Source organism: Cnephaeus nilssonii, assembly GCF_951640355.1.
Source record: "Cnephaeus nilssonii genome assembly, chromosome: 12".
Taxonomy (NCBI): domain Eukaryota; kingdom Metazoa; phylum Chordata; class Mammalia; order Chiroptera; family Vespertilionidae; genus Cnephaeus; species Cnephaeus nilssonii.
Window position 1 is genome coordinate 11370929 of NC_137083.1, and position 17308 is coordinate 11388236.

The 17308-nt window shown below is 46.4% G+C and overlaps 1 protein-coding gene across 5 annotated transcripts in view; it reads right to left on the reverse strand.

Annotated features, from left to right (window-relative positions):
* SNX10 (sorting nexin 10) overlaps positions 1-17308 on the reverse strand; it is a 54674-nt gene that overhangs the window by 29648 nt on the left and 7718 nt on the right. For 4 of the 5 annotated variants that reach the window (XM_079786404.1, XM_079786408.1, XM_079786407.1 and 1 more), the window contains exon 2: positions 807-853. In XM_079786404.1, coding sequence (XP_079642530.1) covers positions 807-830 — 24 coding nt within the window. In that variant the 5' untranslated portion in view covers positions 831-853. Of the gene's footprint in view, positions 1-806; positions 854-1043; positions 1187-17308 lie in introns of all 5 variants that reach the window. The other variant, XM_079786406.1, reaches the window with a different exon arrangement.

Genomic DNA, 17308 nt, shown 5'->3' on the forward strand with positions numbered 1-17308 from the left:
TGTGACTATGTGCATGTGTGTGACTGTGGGGGGTGGGGTGTCTGCATGGAAGTGTGTGACTGGGTCTATGTGCATGTGTGTCTGTGTGTGTCTGTATGCGTGTGTGTGACGGTGTGCGCCCATGTGTGTGCTTGTGTGTTGATGTGGGGGGGGGGGTGTGCGGCTTTTCAGTTTCATTAGGCTCACCTAGTGATGTGTGCGGTACAACCGGAGGCACAGTAGGACAAACAGGTACGCCGAGGGACGGCCACGCAGCAAAGGGCGGGCGCGGCGCTGGTCCTACCCCCCTCCCAGGTGGACGGGAGCTCAGGACGCTGGGCCTGGAGGCCTGAGAGGCCGGGCCGGGTTTGGGAAGGGACAGCCTCCCCTGCTGAGGGGGCACCGCGCCCAGAGACCCGAGAGGCGGCCGGCCGGGCCAACGGCAGGCAGTGGCCCTGGGCTGTTACCAGAGGTGGGGGAACTCGGGGATGAGGCAACAGAGGAGAAAAGCGAGGAAGCAGGCGGGGGAAGCTGTTCCGGCCAAGGCGGAGGCAGAGTCTGGAGGACTGTGAGTCAGGGAAAAGACACTTAAATGAGCGTTTGGGGAGGTGGAGAGCGAGGAACCACTCAGTCCCTGGAACCAAAGAATGAGGGTCGGGGATGCACCGCTGCGGCAGGGCGGGGGCTGTGCTCCAGCCTTAGCCCTCCCCTGGGAAGCCCTAGGGTCGTGCCCTTAGCCTCCACCACAGAGCCGTGGAGAGCGGTGAAGAGCCGCCCTGCAGTGAGGCAAAACGCACGGCTTATTCACTTTGGGTTTGGTGACATACCTCTTTCTGTTCTTCCGGAAGCATCTTCAGCACAGGACAGGACGGATCTGAAAAATAAGATGCCAGCGCTCGGTGACGTGGAACCTGGAGCAGAGAAGCCCCTCAGAGCCGCCACCCAACCCCCCCCCCCCCCCCCGAGCCTGCCCAGCGCAGTCTCTGGAAGGGACACCTCTGCCGCTCCCCTCCCCCTCCCACCCCCCTCGTCCGTCCGCTGCAGGCCAGGACATCGGTCCGCACTGGGGGTGGCGAGTTTGGGACATGGCAAGTCCAAGGCAGCTGGATGATGACAGGCCCTCAAACTGGACGGCCAGGCAGAGTCAGGCTGGAGTGGCGGCCTTGGTGACTCTGAGGAGGCTGGAGACGTGGGGTGCGGAGGGGCCCTGAGGGACAAGGGGAAGCTGGTTGGCAGGGAGATGGAGAGAAGGGAGAAGACGTTGTCCAAAGAGACCCACATCCGAGAGCAGCCCTTACGGTTTTGCCAGCAACCCACGCTTTCAAGGAACAGGTCATCCTGTGACATTAAACTACTCCAGGGCTCAGAAAACAGACGGTGTGGCCTCCAGAGAGACCAAGGTCAGGACCTTGATTCCGACCTTCCGGTCAGAGTCAGCCTACCAGCTGATCCCAGGCCATGCACGTCCTGGGCTTGTCTATTGTTCTTTAAACCCCCGTTTACTACAAAAGGCCGTTGGAGCTAGCATCTGCTCCCTGCCCCCCCCCCCGCCCCCCAAAAAAATTAAATCCCCTGACCACATGCACGGTCTATATTCTTACAACCGAAAGGTGGCTATGGCTACCTGGTTACTATTTGCCTTTATTTTGCTCATACTTAGTCTGACTCCATTGTCCAGATAATTAGTGTCATCCACAAATATTTCCATCTCTACTCATGTCCCTGGCGCCGTGAGGAATATGAAGACCATGCGCTCCGGCCTCCAGTCCACATGGTGTCAGGGAGGAGAAGACCCACAGCAGACAGAGGAAGGGAACTCCCTGGGAGGTGAGAGAAGCCCACCGTGAGCAGCAGGCGGGTTCCCAGGGGGAAGGAAGTCCCTTTCACCTGAGTGGGCAGGACCCCCCGAGAAGGCAGGGAGAATGAGAGAAATTCAATGTTCACGAAAAGAAGAGGAAGAGAGGTGTGCCGACGGCATGCAAAGAGGATGGAGAAAAGCACCATGGACAATAAAGAGATGGTGACCAGGCCAGATAAGCTGAGGGAAAGGTGACCAGGCCAGATCAGCTGAGTGAAAGGTTCTTGGAGGGTGGAGTGGGTTGAATTGTTGCCACCAAAAAGAAATATCCATATCCTCTGGAACCTGTGAAAGTGATCTTATTTGGAAAAAGGGTCTTTGCAGTGGGCGGGCCCTAAATCCAACAACAAATGTCCTTACAAAACACAGAAGAGGAGAAAACACCCACACACACAGAGGAGACGGCATGTGAAGACGGAGGCAGCGACTGGAGTGAGGAACACCTGGAGCTACAAGAAGCTGGAAGAGGCAAGAAGGATCCTCCCACCCGGCCAGCATGGCTCAGTGGTTGAGCATTGACCTATGAACCAGGAGGTCACGGTTCGATTCCCAGTCGGGGCACATGCCCGGTTGTGGGCTCGATCCCTATGGGGGGCGTGCAGGAGGCAGGTGATCAATGATTTTCTCATCATCGATGCTTCTCTCTCTCTCCCTCTCCCTTCCTCCCTGAAATCAATAAATATATATACATTTTTTTAAAAAAGGATCCTCCCCTAGAACCTATAGAGGATAAATTAAACACCACAGTTCTATCAGAAGAAATAGTGACTCTAACATAAATCATGAAAGATTTTTACTTCATGTGAAATAAAAAGCAGATTCAGATGCATGAAGAGAGCATACAATGTTGTTTGGTACTGGGCCTTGCCGTGGCAACTACCGGTGGGGACAGGAAATTAAACGATAGCACAACAGTGATGGGTTGAGATAAAAGGTCAACTGGTATAATGTGGCAAACCACAGCTGCTCACCAGAAATTGCCCCCTGACAAAACTATGCCTTCCTGGTGGTTTGTGAAGTTTTCGATTTGTTTAGATTTGCCCAGCCCGTGTATCTGGAAGAATTCTTGCCTCACTGGAAGACTTTTAGGCCAGTGAGTATGGAAATCTGCCTCCAGGTGACCATCAAAAGGCTGTCCTAGAGCATTTGATCTCCCACCACCCCTGGGGAACCACGCACACCTGGACGGGTCGCCCCCTGCAATCCATTCTCCTTCCCAATGACTCTTCTCCAAGAATTATTAGACCTCACACCATTCCAGTCGACGGGGACGATTTCTCGAACGTGTTGCTCAGGTTGGAGTTGGGTGCCCACAGACCACAGGTGTGCGAGCACGGGGAACATGGCAGCGACGGACATTCCCCCGAGAGACTCAATGTGTGTCTTCACAACCCCATTACCGCCTTGAGAGTGTGATTTGCCAAAACCAAAAACGGCCTCCATTTCCACGTTGGGATATTTCTTCTATAAAATACAAGATGTCTGTGAAACAAAGTTAACATTCTATAGAGCAGGGGTCTGCAATTTTTTTTTTCAATAAAGGGCCAGATGGCCAATATTTGAGGCCTGGCAGGTCAGATGGTCTCTATTGAAACTACTCAAGTCTGCGGTTTACAGTGAGGAGATGCCCACAGAGGAGCAGTAATCAAATGAACAGGGCTGTGTTCCAGTAAAACTTTATCTACAAAAACAGGTGGCAGGAGTTTGCAGGCCCGACCTATGGAACACGAAGTATTGTGCGTTCAATTCTCTATATAAAGCCCTTTCTTAGATCAACAGGAAAAACCCCTCCAAGGCTAAACTTGGTCTGAATACTATGGGCGGCCTCCTGAGAAACCACCTCCTGACAGTGTGTGTAGACTCTGTGTGTGGGTGGAGTGAGAAAGGACCACACACTTTTCCATGGTGAAATAAGGAATAAGTATGGCTTATATCATTCTTTAAAATGAAAATAAAGGAGAGGCGTTAAGTAGCACAGGGTTGGGTTTTCCTACCATCCCATGTCCAAGGCTGATGAACCCAACAAGCTTGATAAACGTGAAATGAGATGTGAATAGACACCGAAGCCACAAGGACATCCTGAACAGAATGAAACTGGTTTTAGCAAAAGCCTGCAGTTACTGACCCACTGTAATATATAATTTCATAAACCAATTAGGCATGTTCCTCTGTATTTCCAACACAGAAGCCAAGAGAAAGCTCATGTGCCTCTAGACGACAATGCAGGTGGATTCATAACTGGCCTCCGGAGAGACAAGGCCTTTCTCAGAGTGAGGAGAGAGAAGGGTGTTTTATAAGGAAACAACTTGTGTATCTTTTCTTTGCTGTGTCAGAAGGAGGCGTCAACTCTGGAACAAAATACTCTCCTCGCTTCTGGAGGGGTGGCCAGGTTCCAAGCGCTCAAGGTGGAGACAGGCTTGAAAGCTGGTGTCAAACATGACAGAATACACAGAATTGAGGGAAATAAGCCATCAAAAAGCAGAGGTGGGAGAGAGGAGCTAGCCACCAGACCAGCCAGGCAGGTAATATTGGGCTTCCTAACTTAGGCTGTGACATCCTCTCCTCAAAACAATCCTAACTCCCAGGCCAAATCTAAAAAATATTTTCTACTGTTCCCAAGTGGTCTCCTTCCTTTTGTGAGCTGTGAAGGTTCTCCTGATTAGTGATTCATCTGGGCTATCCATTTTCCTCTTTTATTTAGAAAAGCAGATAAATCTCAGAAGTTAGGGGGGCGGGGAGTATTACTAATTTAAATATTAATTATCCAGTTGAATTGCATTCCTATTAACCTAGGGCTATCTACCTTCAACTACTCACTCCCGTCCCCCAAGCCCTCCCAACCTGGAGTTTGGATTAGAATGGGAAAGAGGGGAAATCGTTGATACTTGAGGGTACAGCATTCTTGGCAGGCTGAGGTATCCCTCAGTGCCCAGTCACAGAAAATGCCCTGATCTTTCTCCCCTGCCAACAACTGGAGATGTTTTTCAACTCCCCGTTCACTCTACCCCTTTGCCTGGTAAGAGGACTTTGCAGAAGTACTACCGTGACTTCCCATCAAAATGCCACCTGCAGAATGGCATGAAAAGAATAAAATACCTAGAATTAAACTTAACAAAAGAAGTGCAAAAATATACTCTGGAAACTACAAAACATTGTTGAAAGGAATTAAAGATCTAAGTAAGTCCTGGCCAGTGTGGCTCGGTTGGTTGGAGAATCATCCCATAAACCGAAAGGCTGTGGGTTCAATTCCCAATCAGTGCACATACCTAGGTTGTGGGTTCATTCCTGGTGGGGGTGCTTAAAACAGGCAACCAGAAGATGTTTCTCTTCTCTTCTCATTGTACATTTTACCAGCTACACCTCAATCAAGCTGTAATAGGCAGTTAGACATGAGCAGAGCAAGGACGAGGGCCAGGTACAGAAGGTCACCAGGGCAGAAAGCCCCGGATGCCTAGCAAGGGCCAAAACTGGGAAAACAAGGACCTCGCCTCTAGCATATTGCTGGTCATGTGGTTTAGACCCCCTGACCTTTAGCTCCCTAAGGATAACATCTAGACCTCAGTTGTATTTCAACTCCAGGCCCAGAAAAGCAGCAAAACCAGACAAGTGACACTGTGGCTGCCTGAGGACCAGCTGCATTGACTAATGACACCCCCATCCCTCACCGGCCTGGTGCTGACCAATCAGCGGAGACCATGACTCTGAAAGAGCACAGCTGGAAAGCTGATGAATATTCTATTGAGACCCTCTGCTGAGACCTTCCCTAAGAGTTCCACCTGCAAGAGAGAGAAATACCCTCAATGCAAAGGGCCCAGTGTGCACTCCCCCGCAGCGGAGCACGCCCATGCCATTGCCTGCCCCCTAGCCTTCCCTCTAAGGGACCCTACGAGACTTGCAACCAGGGGAGCGAAGGGCGGCAGCAGCTCATCCCAGGCTCACCCCCTGAACCTGTCTCCACGGCTCCTTTTTCTCTGACTTCCCAGTGAGCCGAAGCAGCCCAGCCTAGGCTCTCCTGTTGCTTCTTCTATGCCAAACCCTTCCTAGTTCCACTGTCCTGAGTGTATTCTTATTGCAGCCAATAAAGTCTTGCTTGCTTTGCTGCACTTTGTCTCTTGATTGAAATCTTTCCTTCAAGAAGACAAGAACCAAGGTCTCTTTGTCCTGCTGGTAACAAAGGAATAACAATAATAATAATGATGATAATAATAATAATAATAATGGCTACCAACTCAATTCAAAAGTGGGAAAAGGATCCTGAATAGACATTCCTCCAAGGAAGATTTACAAATGGCACATGAAAAGATGTTCAACCTCATTAGTCATCAAGGGAAAGCAAATGCACCAATCTCTGTCTCCATCTTCGAAGCCAGCAACATATCATCACTTCATCGCTCTGACCCTTCATCTCTCTGACCTTTCATCTCTCTGACCCTTCATCTCTCTGACCCTTCATCTCTCTGACCCTTCATCTCTCTGACCTTTCATCTCTCTGACCCTTCATCTCTCTGACCCTTCATCTCTCTGACCTTTCATCTCTCTGACCCTTCATCTCTCTGACCCTTCATCGCTCTGACCCTTCATCTCTCTGACCCTTCATCGCTCTGACCCTTCATCTCTCTGACCCTTCATCTCTCTGACCCTTCATCTCTCTGACCCTTCATCTCTCTGACCTTTCACCTCTCTGACCCTTCTTATGCGGTCACATCTCCCTCTGACCACAGCCAGGAAAGCTCTCTGCTTTTGGGGACCCAGTGATTAGACTGAGCCCAGCTGGGCAACCCAGCATAATCTCCCCATCTCTAGGCCCTTAACTTAACCACACTGCAAAGTCCTTTCCACCGTCTAAGAAAACATGTCCACCGGTCCTGGGGATTAGAACTCAGACACCTTTATTCTGCCGACCACAATCTTTGTATAGAAACCCTGAACACAGTGGTCTCCTGACAAGTATAGAACCGAGTCCCCATCATAGTTCATCTGCACCAGCCCTTCCACTGGCCTCTGATCGGCCCGTGTCCCCAAACTGACCAAGAGCTCTTTGAAGGAGACCGTCTCCCCTTTCAATAGTCCGGAATTGTGACAGTGACAGTGCATGGTGGACACATAAAGATGTCTAATAACCTGAGGAAATCAAACAAAATTGGTTTTATATTTTATTTTTTGTTAATTTTTAAAATGTCACACCTATTACAAAATAATACAAAAAGAGTATAAAATAAAAAATTGCCTTTCCTCTACCTCCTAGTCACTTTTTAATCCTTCCAAAGACATTCTAGGCATATGCAAGTATATACACATACTTATAATTTGCCCCCCTCCTTTTCTGTAAATAGCAGCATCACATACAGTCCTTCCTATGCCTCACTCTTAACAATGGAGACTGCTCCGCAGCTATCCACAGTGTTCTCGTTCTCTTTTTGTGGCTACAGACTACTCCACGGTGCAAACACAACGTAATTCATTCCACCAGCCCCCACAGAGAGACACTCCTTTGCTATCATAAACAGTGCTCAGTGGATGCCTATGAATCTATCTGAAGGATAAACTTCTGTAGGTGGTATTTCTGAGTCAAGTAAGAGCGTATGAATTATTAACTCTGACAGACACTGGCAAGATGCCCCCTGTGGAAAACTAATACGCATTCCCCAAGCATGTATGTGTGAGTTCTGTTTGCCCACATCCTTCCTAGCATGGATGGGTTTCACATTTTTTTATCTTCACCTATCCCAGATAAGTGAAATTTCATTTATTTGAATTTTTTTTAAAAAATGTGTGAGATCAAGCATTTTTCATGTGTTGCATGAATTTATTTTATACTAGAGGCCCTGTGCATGAGATTCGTGCACTGGTGGGGGTGTGGCCTACAGGGATAGGCCTGCTGCGAAAGCAGCCGAGCAGCACTCCCATTGTGGGGGTGCACTGACCACTAGGGGGCAGCTCCTGCATTGAGCATCTGCTGCCTGGTGGTCAGTGCGCATCATAGCAACCGGTGGTTCCACCGTTCGGTTGTTTTGCATATTAGGCTTTTATTATATAGGATGGGTTGTTTGTTCATATCCTTTGACCATTTCCTACAGAGTTAGGTTCTTTTCCTTACAATTTGTAATTCTTTAGGCATTAGGGAAATTAATCCTTAATATATAACATGAAGTGAAAATATATTTTTCCAATTTGTAATCTGTCTTCTGTTTTGCTTTCAGGGCTTTTACTATGCTGACTCTTCTCAGGTAATGAATTTGATCCATCTTTTCCTTATGGTTTCTAGGTTTTGCACCATACTTAGAGCTCCCCTTCCAACTGCAAAGTTACAAAAATATGCTTCCTTTGGACTATTCTAGAGGCCAGTCATCTATGAGCAGTGAGAAGTTCTCTTCTGTGGTCATGAATTACATCCCGGCCATAATATGCATATTGGCCATAATGTATGCAACCAAGATTTAATTATTAAGCAACATTTATCTCCTGATACGCGACAGTTTATAAAGCATTGTCTCGTGACAATCAACGAGGCAGGCAGTGCAGGACTTGTCTGCCTTGTTTTAAGAACAGGACACCAATACCCAGAGAGGTTACATGACCACCAAAAGCCATGCAGTGTGGTCCAGGCGCAAACTGAGGACTCCCGAATGACAGAGGTTGTTCTCTCCTCTCCCCACCCCGCCTCTCTTAACAAGAGGATGACATCCACATGCATTAAGATCGTAAAGGACGTCTCCAAAGTTATTTCTAAATAACTCTAAGAGAATGTGAACAATAACTTTTCTATTAAAAAACAACAACACAGTTTTTACGTAAGTGGGTCACACAGTGGTCCAATTAGACAGTGACTCAACCTCAATGCCATGCCAATGTTCTCACCACTTGACAGAAGTCCGTGTTCCTACGGTGTGCCTATATCACCCTGCAAAATGTAATTGAAAAGAAATGTATAAAGGACAGCATATGGAATATAGTCAATAATATTGTAATAACTATGTACAGTGCCAGGTGGGTGCTTAAAATATTAGGGGGACCACTTTGGAAAGTAGATGATTGACTAATCATTATGCTATACACCTGAAACTAATACAAAATAATACTGAATATCAACTGTCATCGAAAAATAAAATAAAGAGAGATGTAGCTGGTTTGGCTCAGTGGATAAAGCAACAGTCTGAAGGGTCCCAGGTTTCGATTCTGGTCAGGGGCACATGCCTGAGTTGTGGGCAGGTCCCCAGTAGGGGGCGTGCAGGAGGCAGCCGATCAATTATTCTCTCTCATCATTGATGTTTCTCTCTCTCCCTCTCCCTTCCTCTCTGAAAACAATAAAAATATATCAAAAAAAAAAAAAAAGAAAGAAAGAAAGAAAAGAGATATAATGTCCCCAGATCTCAAGACTGGGTCAGTGGCTGGATCACGAAGAGCAGTGCTTGTCAATGTGGGGAGGGGGAGAAGGTGAGGTATGTCCAAATCAGGAGGACTCATTTCAAATGATCACACATACCCAAGTCTTCCCCATCACCCGCACCCCAACAGTCCCACTCCAGGGGTGCATCGCATGCCCCCCAGGTGTACTAATGATAGAAAATTTTTGAAAACCATTGTTCCAGGGTCTGTATTTGCACAACCCCTACGAACCACACTCCTCTGCCCTCCAACCAAGCCTTTGCTCAACTCTTCTGCCCACTCAGTGTCGAGTCACCCTAGCCAGATTAGCGCCACAACTCCCACCACAGGCCTCTTGTTCCTTCTGACCTTCATCCCACCTCCCCCACCCCACCCACCATGGTGGCTCCTTCCCATCCTTCAAGTCTTGGCTTAAATGCCACCTCCTCAGAGGGGCCTTCCCTGACCACCCACTAAAGCAAACTCCCCCAGTACGGTAGAAGGGGGAGTGAAAGAGTGATGTGAGAGGGACACATCGATTGGTTGCCCCCTGCACACCCTGATGGGGAAAGGGATGGCAAAGTGGGGAGAGGATAAAACCTGCAACTGAGGTATGTGCCCTTGACTGGAAATCAAACCCAAGACCCTTCAGTCCGTGGGCCAATGCTCTAACCCAGTGGTCGGCAAACACATTAGTCAAGAGAGCCAAATATCAACAGTACAACGATTGAAATTTCTTTTGAGAGCCAAATTTTTTAAACTTAAACTTCTTCTAAAGCTACTTCTTCAAAATAGGCTCACCCAGGCCGTGGTATTTTGTGGAAGAGCCACACTCAAGGGGCCAAAGAGCCGCATGTGGCTCGCGAGCCGTGGTTTGCCGACCACTGCTCTAACTCCTGAAAAAAACAGGCCAGGGCAGTTTTTATTATTTTGTTCAGCTATTTTCTTGTTTATTGTCTGTCTTCTCAAAAGTCCTATGAGGGCAGGGACCTTGTCCAAATCATTATTCTTTATAACTCCAGCACTTAGCAGAGTGCCTGGCAGATAGCAGGTGCTCAATAAATACTGGGTCCATTAAATTTGACTGGATTAACCCCAGCCAATTTTCTCCATTTCTGCATCTCCATCAAGTTTCTAAGCAGCCAAGACACATGGGCGGGGAGGATGGGCACAAGACAACACCGGCCTCCCCTGCCAGCCCACCTCCTCCCGTCATGGTTAACCACCTGCCTGTGAAGAAAAAGAAAGCTTTTAGCCAGTAAGAACCCAGAGTGGAATGTCTTGAAGGCCACATATCTTCCTCTACTGTTTTCTATCTTTCCTCCTGACTTAACTCCACTGCATTGTGGAGGATGAGATTGGGGGGATAGTGTTAAAATTACACCATTAATAATCAAAAATAGCTTAACTAAAATTTTTATTGGTAGTTCATCTCATGGTAAAATTGCGTAACATATAATGAACCTAAAGCAGTCACATTTTAGTGCAAAAAAGTAAAATTTAAAAGCTATCAAGATTACAGCATAAAATTTCCAAAAACCTCCCAATATTTAAACCAAAAAAGGGGGGATAATAGAAGAATATCATGTAAGGAAAAATATCCTGTAAATAAATTACATCTAGAAAATTTTTACTTTAGAAAATTAACTTTCATTTGTAATGCTAACAGCAAGACACCCAGGTAAAACATACATGGTGTCAAAACAAGCCAAAGGAAAATCGTTTGGGCAAAAAAATGAAAAAGGATCGCAAGTCAAATTTATAGAAAATATTCCTTTATTAACTTTTGGTCGAGAATATGTTTGTATATTTTCAGAAAACAACTCCGAGACCATGTGGATTCCTGCAACAGAGAGGAATTGACAGGAGTGCTCCAGCCATGAAGTCAGAAGAGAAACAGTCCAGAGATGGAAGACGCTGACCATGCCTTGCCATACTAGCAGTCAGCAGATGTGCGTCACTGCAGATTGCCCAGGACCAAACCAGAGAGGGTCGGACCTGCATTACCACCATTTGTCCACCATCCAGAACTGAAGTATCACTGCTGTTATGAACACATAAACAACTGTTGGACATAGAAATCGGGACTCAAAAGAACTGTTGGCCCAGAAAGAAACTCACTATAGACTGATTCATTTGCCTCTCAGCATAACCATTATTGCTTGTCTCATTTTCGGTTCCTATAAGTGTATTCCTAGTATCACATGAGCTCACTCATCTAGGGGAAAAGATGAACAACATAGACTGAAGAACAAGAACAGCATTAATCAGACTGTCAGACCTCAGAGGGAAGGTAGGGGAGGGTGGGGACAAGGGAGATAGATCAACCAAAGGACTTGTGTGCTTGCATATGAGCCTAACCAGTGATCACGGACAACAGGGGGAGGGGGGCATGCATGTGTGGGGGTTTGGGAAGGGAACGGGGGGGTGGGGGGTTGATGACAAATATGTGATACCTTAATCAATAAAGTAATTTTTAAAAAATTAAAAAAATAATAACCAAAAATAGCAATCAAACTACAAATAACTGATTGCTAACTACATGCCAGACACTGTGTGAAGCTTGCAATATGAATAGTCTCATCTAATCCTCAAGAAAGCCCCACAAACCACGTCTTAATATCCCAGTTTTACAAATACAGAAACAGTGCCCACGGTCATGCAGCTGGTAAGTGAAGGAGCCAGGATCTGAACCCAGGTAGCTGAACTCAGGAAAGCCCTCACTCTTCTTTTTTCCCCCCATTTATCTTAGAGAGAGAGAGAGAGAGAGAGAGAGAGAGAGAGAGAGAGAGAGAGATTGACTTGCTGTTCTAACCATCCATGCACTCATTGGTTGATTCCTGCATGTGCCCTGACAGGGGATCAAACCCACAGTCATGGTGTATTGGCACAACGCTCTAAGCAACTGAGCTATCCGGCCAGGGCAGCCCTTACTCTTAGTAACCACACGTACCACCAACATCTAACACGCATCCTCCTCAGAAATAAATGCTTAAAAGATAGCAATTAGTGGAGAATACCACCCAGTAGATTGAGTTATTAATGTCTCAAATGCCTTAGCGATGTGAAGTGGGGGTAGAGTTCTGTCCTTCTTATGAACCTGGGAACCAACAGCCAGAGATCTGGAAATGACTTTCTCATCCTTGGAAAGGAGGTCATACTGAGAAAGTGTAATAAAGAACTGTTTAGGCAATAAAAAGAACTATCTAGGTACTTTAGCTATAAAGGGTAACCAAAGAATAACTAGACAATAATGACAAGTCAACTGAATAAGTAATCATCACTCTAGCTTTGGTCCTAGGGAGGGGGACTGTTTTAACTCTCTGAGTTCTAAGACCTAAGGATGTCCAGATGCAGATATGAAGCATTCACTTGTAATGCAAAGCTCCCTGTATATGTCAAAGGAAATAACGGAGAAGGACGGGTTTCATGGGAGAGGGAGGGTTTAATGAGGCTTCAAGGCTTGTGTTAGGACAAGCCCGGGGTGATTAAGAAGCAATGCCACTTTCAGGCGGTCGAGGAGCCCAAGACTCCAGAGTAGAGGGCCTGTGTGGGCAGACTATTGCAAGGAAGTAATACTGCCAGCAGGTAGTCTGGGGGAGAGTGAAACTACTCTGTACGATGTTATAATGGTGGACACATGTCTACATCTGTCAAAACCCACAGAGTATACAACACAACCAGTGAACCTATCGTGATGTGAAGTGTGGACTTCGGATGATGATGTCAATGTAGTTGTAATAATAATATGTACTACTCTAATGCTGAGGCTGATAATGGGGGAGGGACGCAGGTAGTATATAAGATCTCCCCTCCCTGTACTTTCCCTTAAATTTGCTGTGAACCTAAAACTGCTCCAGTCTATTAAAATATTTATACACACACACACACACACACACACACACACACACACACACACACACATACACATATATAGAAGAATTTGGACACAGAGCACAAGGGTGAAAAGGGAGTCAAGGATGACTCACCAGCGGGTGACTGGAAGAAGAATGGTGTCACTGGCAGAAGGAAGTTGGAAAGGGCTGTTTTTTAGAGGTAAGAAGGAAAGAAGGTGAGCTCAGTTGGGAACAAGGTGGGATGGTATTGGACATCCACACAGAACAGTCTGCAGGCATTTGGACAGCAGTTTGGGGCTGAGATAAGAAAAGCGTACAGGTGCCAGGCCGGAGTGGCTCAGTCAGTTAAGCATCCTCCTGTGCACCCCAAGGCTGCCGGTCTGATTCCCGGTCAGGGCACATGCCTGGATTGCGGGTTAGGTCCCTGGTTGGTGTGCGTAGGGAGGGCAGCCAATGGTTGTTTCTCTCTCCCTCACCTGGTTATTTCTCTCTCACACTGATGTTTCTCTCTCTCTCTCTCTTTCCCTCTCTCCCTCTCTTTCTCTCTCTCTCTCTCTCTTTTCCTTCTCTCTAAGCAGGTCCTGGGGTGAGGATTTAAAAAAATAAAAAGGGTAGAAGTATGCAAATTAGAGACAAAAGTCAGCATTAACTGTTCCTCTTTCACACCGAGTGATCATTCTGTTTCGAACAGGAAGAGCATTGTGACACACTGGAAACAACGATCTTCCGCAAAGTCCAGCGTCGCGGCCTCTGCTGCAAAGCGCTGCCGCTGGGGAGGCAGTTCTGGTTTCGGTGAGGACAGCAACACCGGGAACCGTGACCCACTGGTCAAGCTCAGGTCTTCCCAAAGGGACAATCAGTCCAGCTGTGGAGAACTGGCAAGCCATCGGAGGAGCAAGCAACAAGGGAGATTTCCGTTTTGAGTAAGATTTTCAGTTTTGAGGAGCAGGAAGGACATACGACTGGGAAAGGCAGTAGACGTGTCCCACGCTAGACGGCCTAACTGTGAACTCTTACTCTGCCCTTCGCCAAGGGCAGTCAACTGCTCTGTGCCTCGGTTGCCCCATAAATAAAAAGGGGGTAACTGCCCACTTCATGGATCTGCTGTAAAGATCAACTGAGCAAAGATGAAGGTGTGTGCCTGGAGCTCAACTGTCAGCTATTGTTACCATCTAGTATCCCTTCTAGACTTTTCCAAACCCCAGCGGGGAAAACTGCTGAGGTCTCTTCCTTAGGATCACAGAGCACTTATTCCTTCAAATAAAAATTCTCTTCAAGTATCTGTTTGTCAGGTGGGATTGTGGTATTTACAGAAGCAGAACATTTTAAACCTTGCCGCTCTGAAACTCAGCCCAGGCATAGGAAACACACTACGGCCTTTCCCCCGCAGCACATCACTTACCCACGGACGTCCACGGCCTGGCCTTGGCCCAAGAAGGCCAAGCTAAGACATGAAGAAAGTCCTTTTAAAAGGAGGCAAAATGCCAAAGTTATTATTCCTTCAACCATGTGCCTGAAGTACTGCCTGTAATCCAAGGGCATTTGACACGTGTTATCTGCGGGCTGTTTGGCAAAGTTCTCCCAAAACAGGTCATAGTTTTCCAATGCGTCTCAACCATCAGGAAAATGAGCTGACTAGGGAAAGCCAGCATCCGGTCTGTACCTTGTAAATCATTACGTTGATTTCCTGAAAATTTTTTTTAAATATATTTTATTGATTTTTTTACAGAGAGGAAGGGAGAGGGATAGAGAGTTAGAAACATCGATGAGAGAGAAACATCGATCAGCTGCCTCCTGCACACCTCCTACTGGGGATGTGCCCGCAACCGAGGTACATGCCCTTGACCGGAATCGAACCTGGGACCCCTCAGTCCACAGGCTGACGCTCTATCCACTGAGCCAAACCGGCCAGGGCGATTTCCTGAATTTTCATGAGTGTTTGGGCAGAAGAAGACGAGATCTCAGGTTCTGAGCATCCATAGATAGCAGTTAAAAAGGCTCAGAGGCCCTCACCGGTTTGGCTCAGTGGATAGAGCGTCGGCCTGTGGCCTGAAAGGTCCCAGGTTCGATTCCTATCAAGGGCATATACCTCGGTTATGGGCACATCCCCAGTAGGAGGTGTGCAGGAGGCAGCTGATCGATGTTTCTAACTCTCCATTCCTCTCTGTAAAAAATCAATAAATACATATTTTTTTGAAAAAGGCTCAGAGCTTTTTAACACCGGAACCCAGAGCTATGGTGACACTCCCCCACCCCCCACCCCCACCCCCTCAGGCAGTGACCGGGGGTGTCTCAGAAACAACTTCTCCCAGCCCTTCCAAATGCCACTGTACAGTAAGAAGAGCTGCTGTCAGTAAGAAAAGAAAAGGTAATCGTCGGTAATAGCAAACTCTTCTTTGTGTGTTTGTCTTTATCATTTCTAAGGAGTGTATGAGTTCCCTACATACAAAGCCCCTTGTTCCGCTCTGCACTTTGGGCCCTTCGGGTTGTAAATGTGAAAGAGGAACTGGGACTACCCACAGCCATGGAGGGGAAAGACTCAGGAGCCTCTGGGAGGAACAGGGCTGAGTGGCAGAGAGAAGGACCCAGAAGACCCATGAGACGGTAGAAGATCACTTATGTCATTTTTTATCATAGCCATGCTTCAGTATTGCTTCTTTTTTTTTTTTTTTTTTTTTGGTTCCCTTTTACTGGGACTTGAAATTGAGACCCTTCGGTCCACAGGCCGACACTCTAACCACTGAACAAACGGCCAGGGCGCCATTTTTTTTTTTAGTACTATATACTTATTATTCTTAAAAATAAGAGTTTTATTATTTTAGTACTTTTTCTGTAAGTTTAAACTTATTTCAAAATTAAAAAGTTTAAAAGAAATAGGCTTCTATTGATGAAATCCTCCATACTACCATTCCCTTTCTAATCCCACTCTCCAAAAGGCAACAACTATCTACAACTGGGACTATATCCTTCCAGACATTATTTTTCCAAAAAATGAGATCATACTATACCTCCTGTTCTGCACATTGCTTGCATTACTTAAATACATAATGGATATTCTCCATATCAGCTCGTTTATAGCAACGTCCTCCTTTGCTCAAGCAGGCAAGTATTTCTGAGGGATAAAGTCCTAGACATGGAACTGATGCATCGGAAAGAATGCGAAGTTTTTAATGTCCTCAACACTGCCAAAGTACCTTTCCAAAAGGCCGTACCAATTTAGACTCCCCACAAAAGTATATGGTGACAACCTATTTCCCCACACCCTCACCAACACTGGCTGTTATCAACCTAAGCAAAAATGGTACCTTTGTTGTTTTTAATCCACACTTATCTGATTATTAATCAGGTTTAACATTTTAATATTCATATGTGAATGACCTATTAATCGCCTTGGCCTGTATTTCTACTGAATTTTTTTCTATTGATTCCTAAGAGTCCTATTATACCTACCAGTATTGCAACTATTGGCTTCAATACCTTGTCATCTGCCTTTTAACTTTATGACAACTTTTTCCTTAGGGAAGTATAACATTTCCTGAAGTGAGACCACTTTTTTCCTTTAGAGTTCCTGAGTTTTATTAAATTTGGTGAGGCCTTTTTTCCTCTGGTTATTTTTCAAAATCATCTTACATATCTACATATGCATTTTAGGATCTATAATTTTAGTTTTGACATTTAATCTAAGTGGAATTTACTTGTGTGAATGGTGTGAGGCATATATCTCATTTTTTCCTAAGTAGACAGCCAACTGTCCAAACCAGGGGTCCTCAAACTTTTTATTCAAATTTTTTTTTAATATATATTTTATTGACTTATTACAGTGAGGAAGAGAGAGGGATAGAGAGTTAGAAACATCGATGAGAGAGAACCATCGACCAGCTGCCTCTTGCACACCCCCTACTGGGGATGTGCCTGCAACCAAGGTACATGCCCCTGACCGGGATCGAACCTGGGACCTTTCAGTCCGCAGGCCGATGCTCTATCCACTGAGCCAAACCGGTTTCGGCCTCAAACTTTTTAAACAGGGGCCCGTTCACTGTCCCTCAGACCGTTGGAGGGCCGGACTATAGTTTAAAAAAAACTATGAACAAATTCCTATGCACACTGCACCTATCTTATTTTGAAGTAAAAAACAAAACGGCAAAAACACCCGCATGTGGCCCGCGGGCCGTAGTTTGAGGACGCCTGGTCCAAACAGTCCATTTCATCATACACTCAATTCCTACCTTTACAATAGAACCATTCTGGA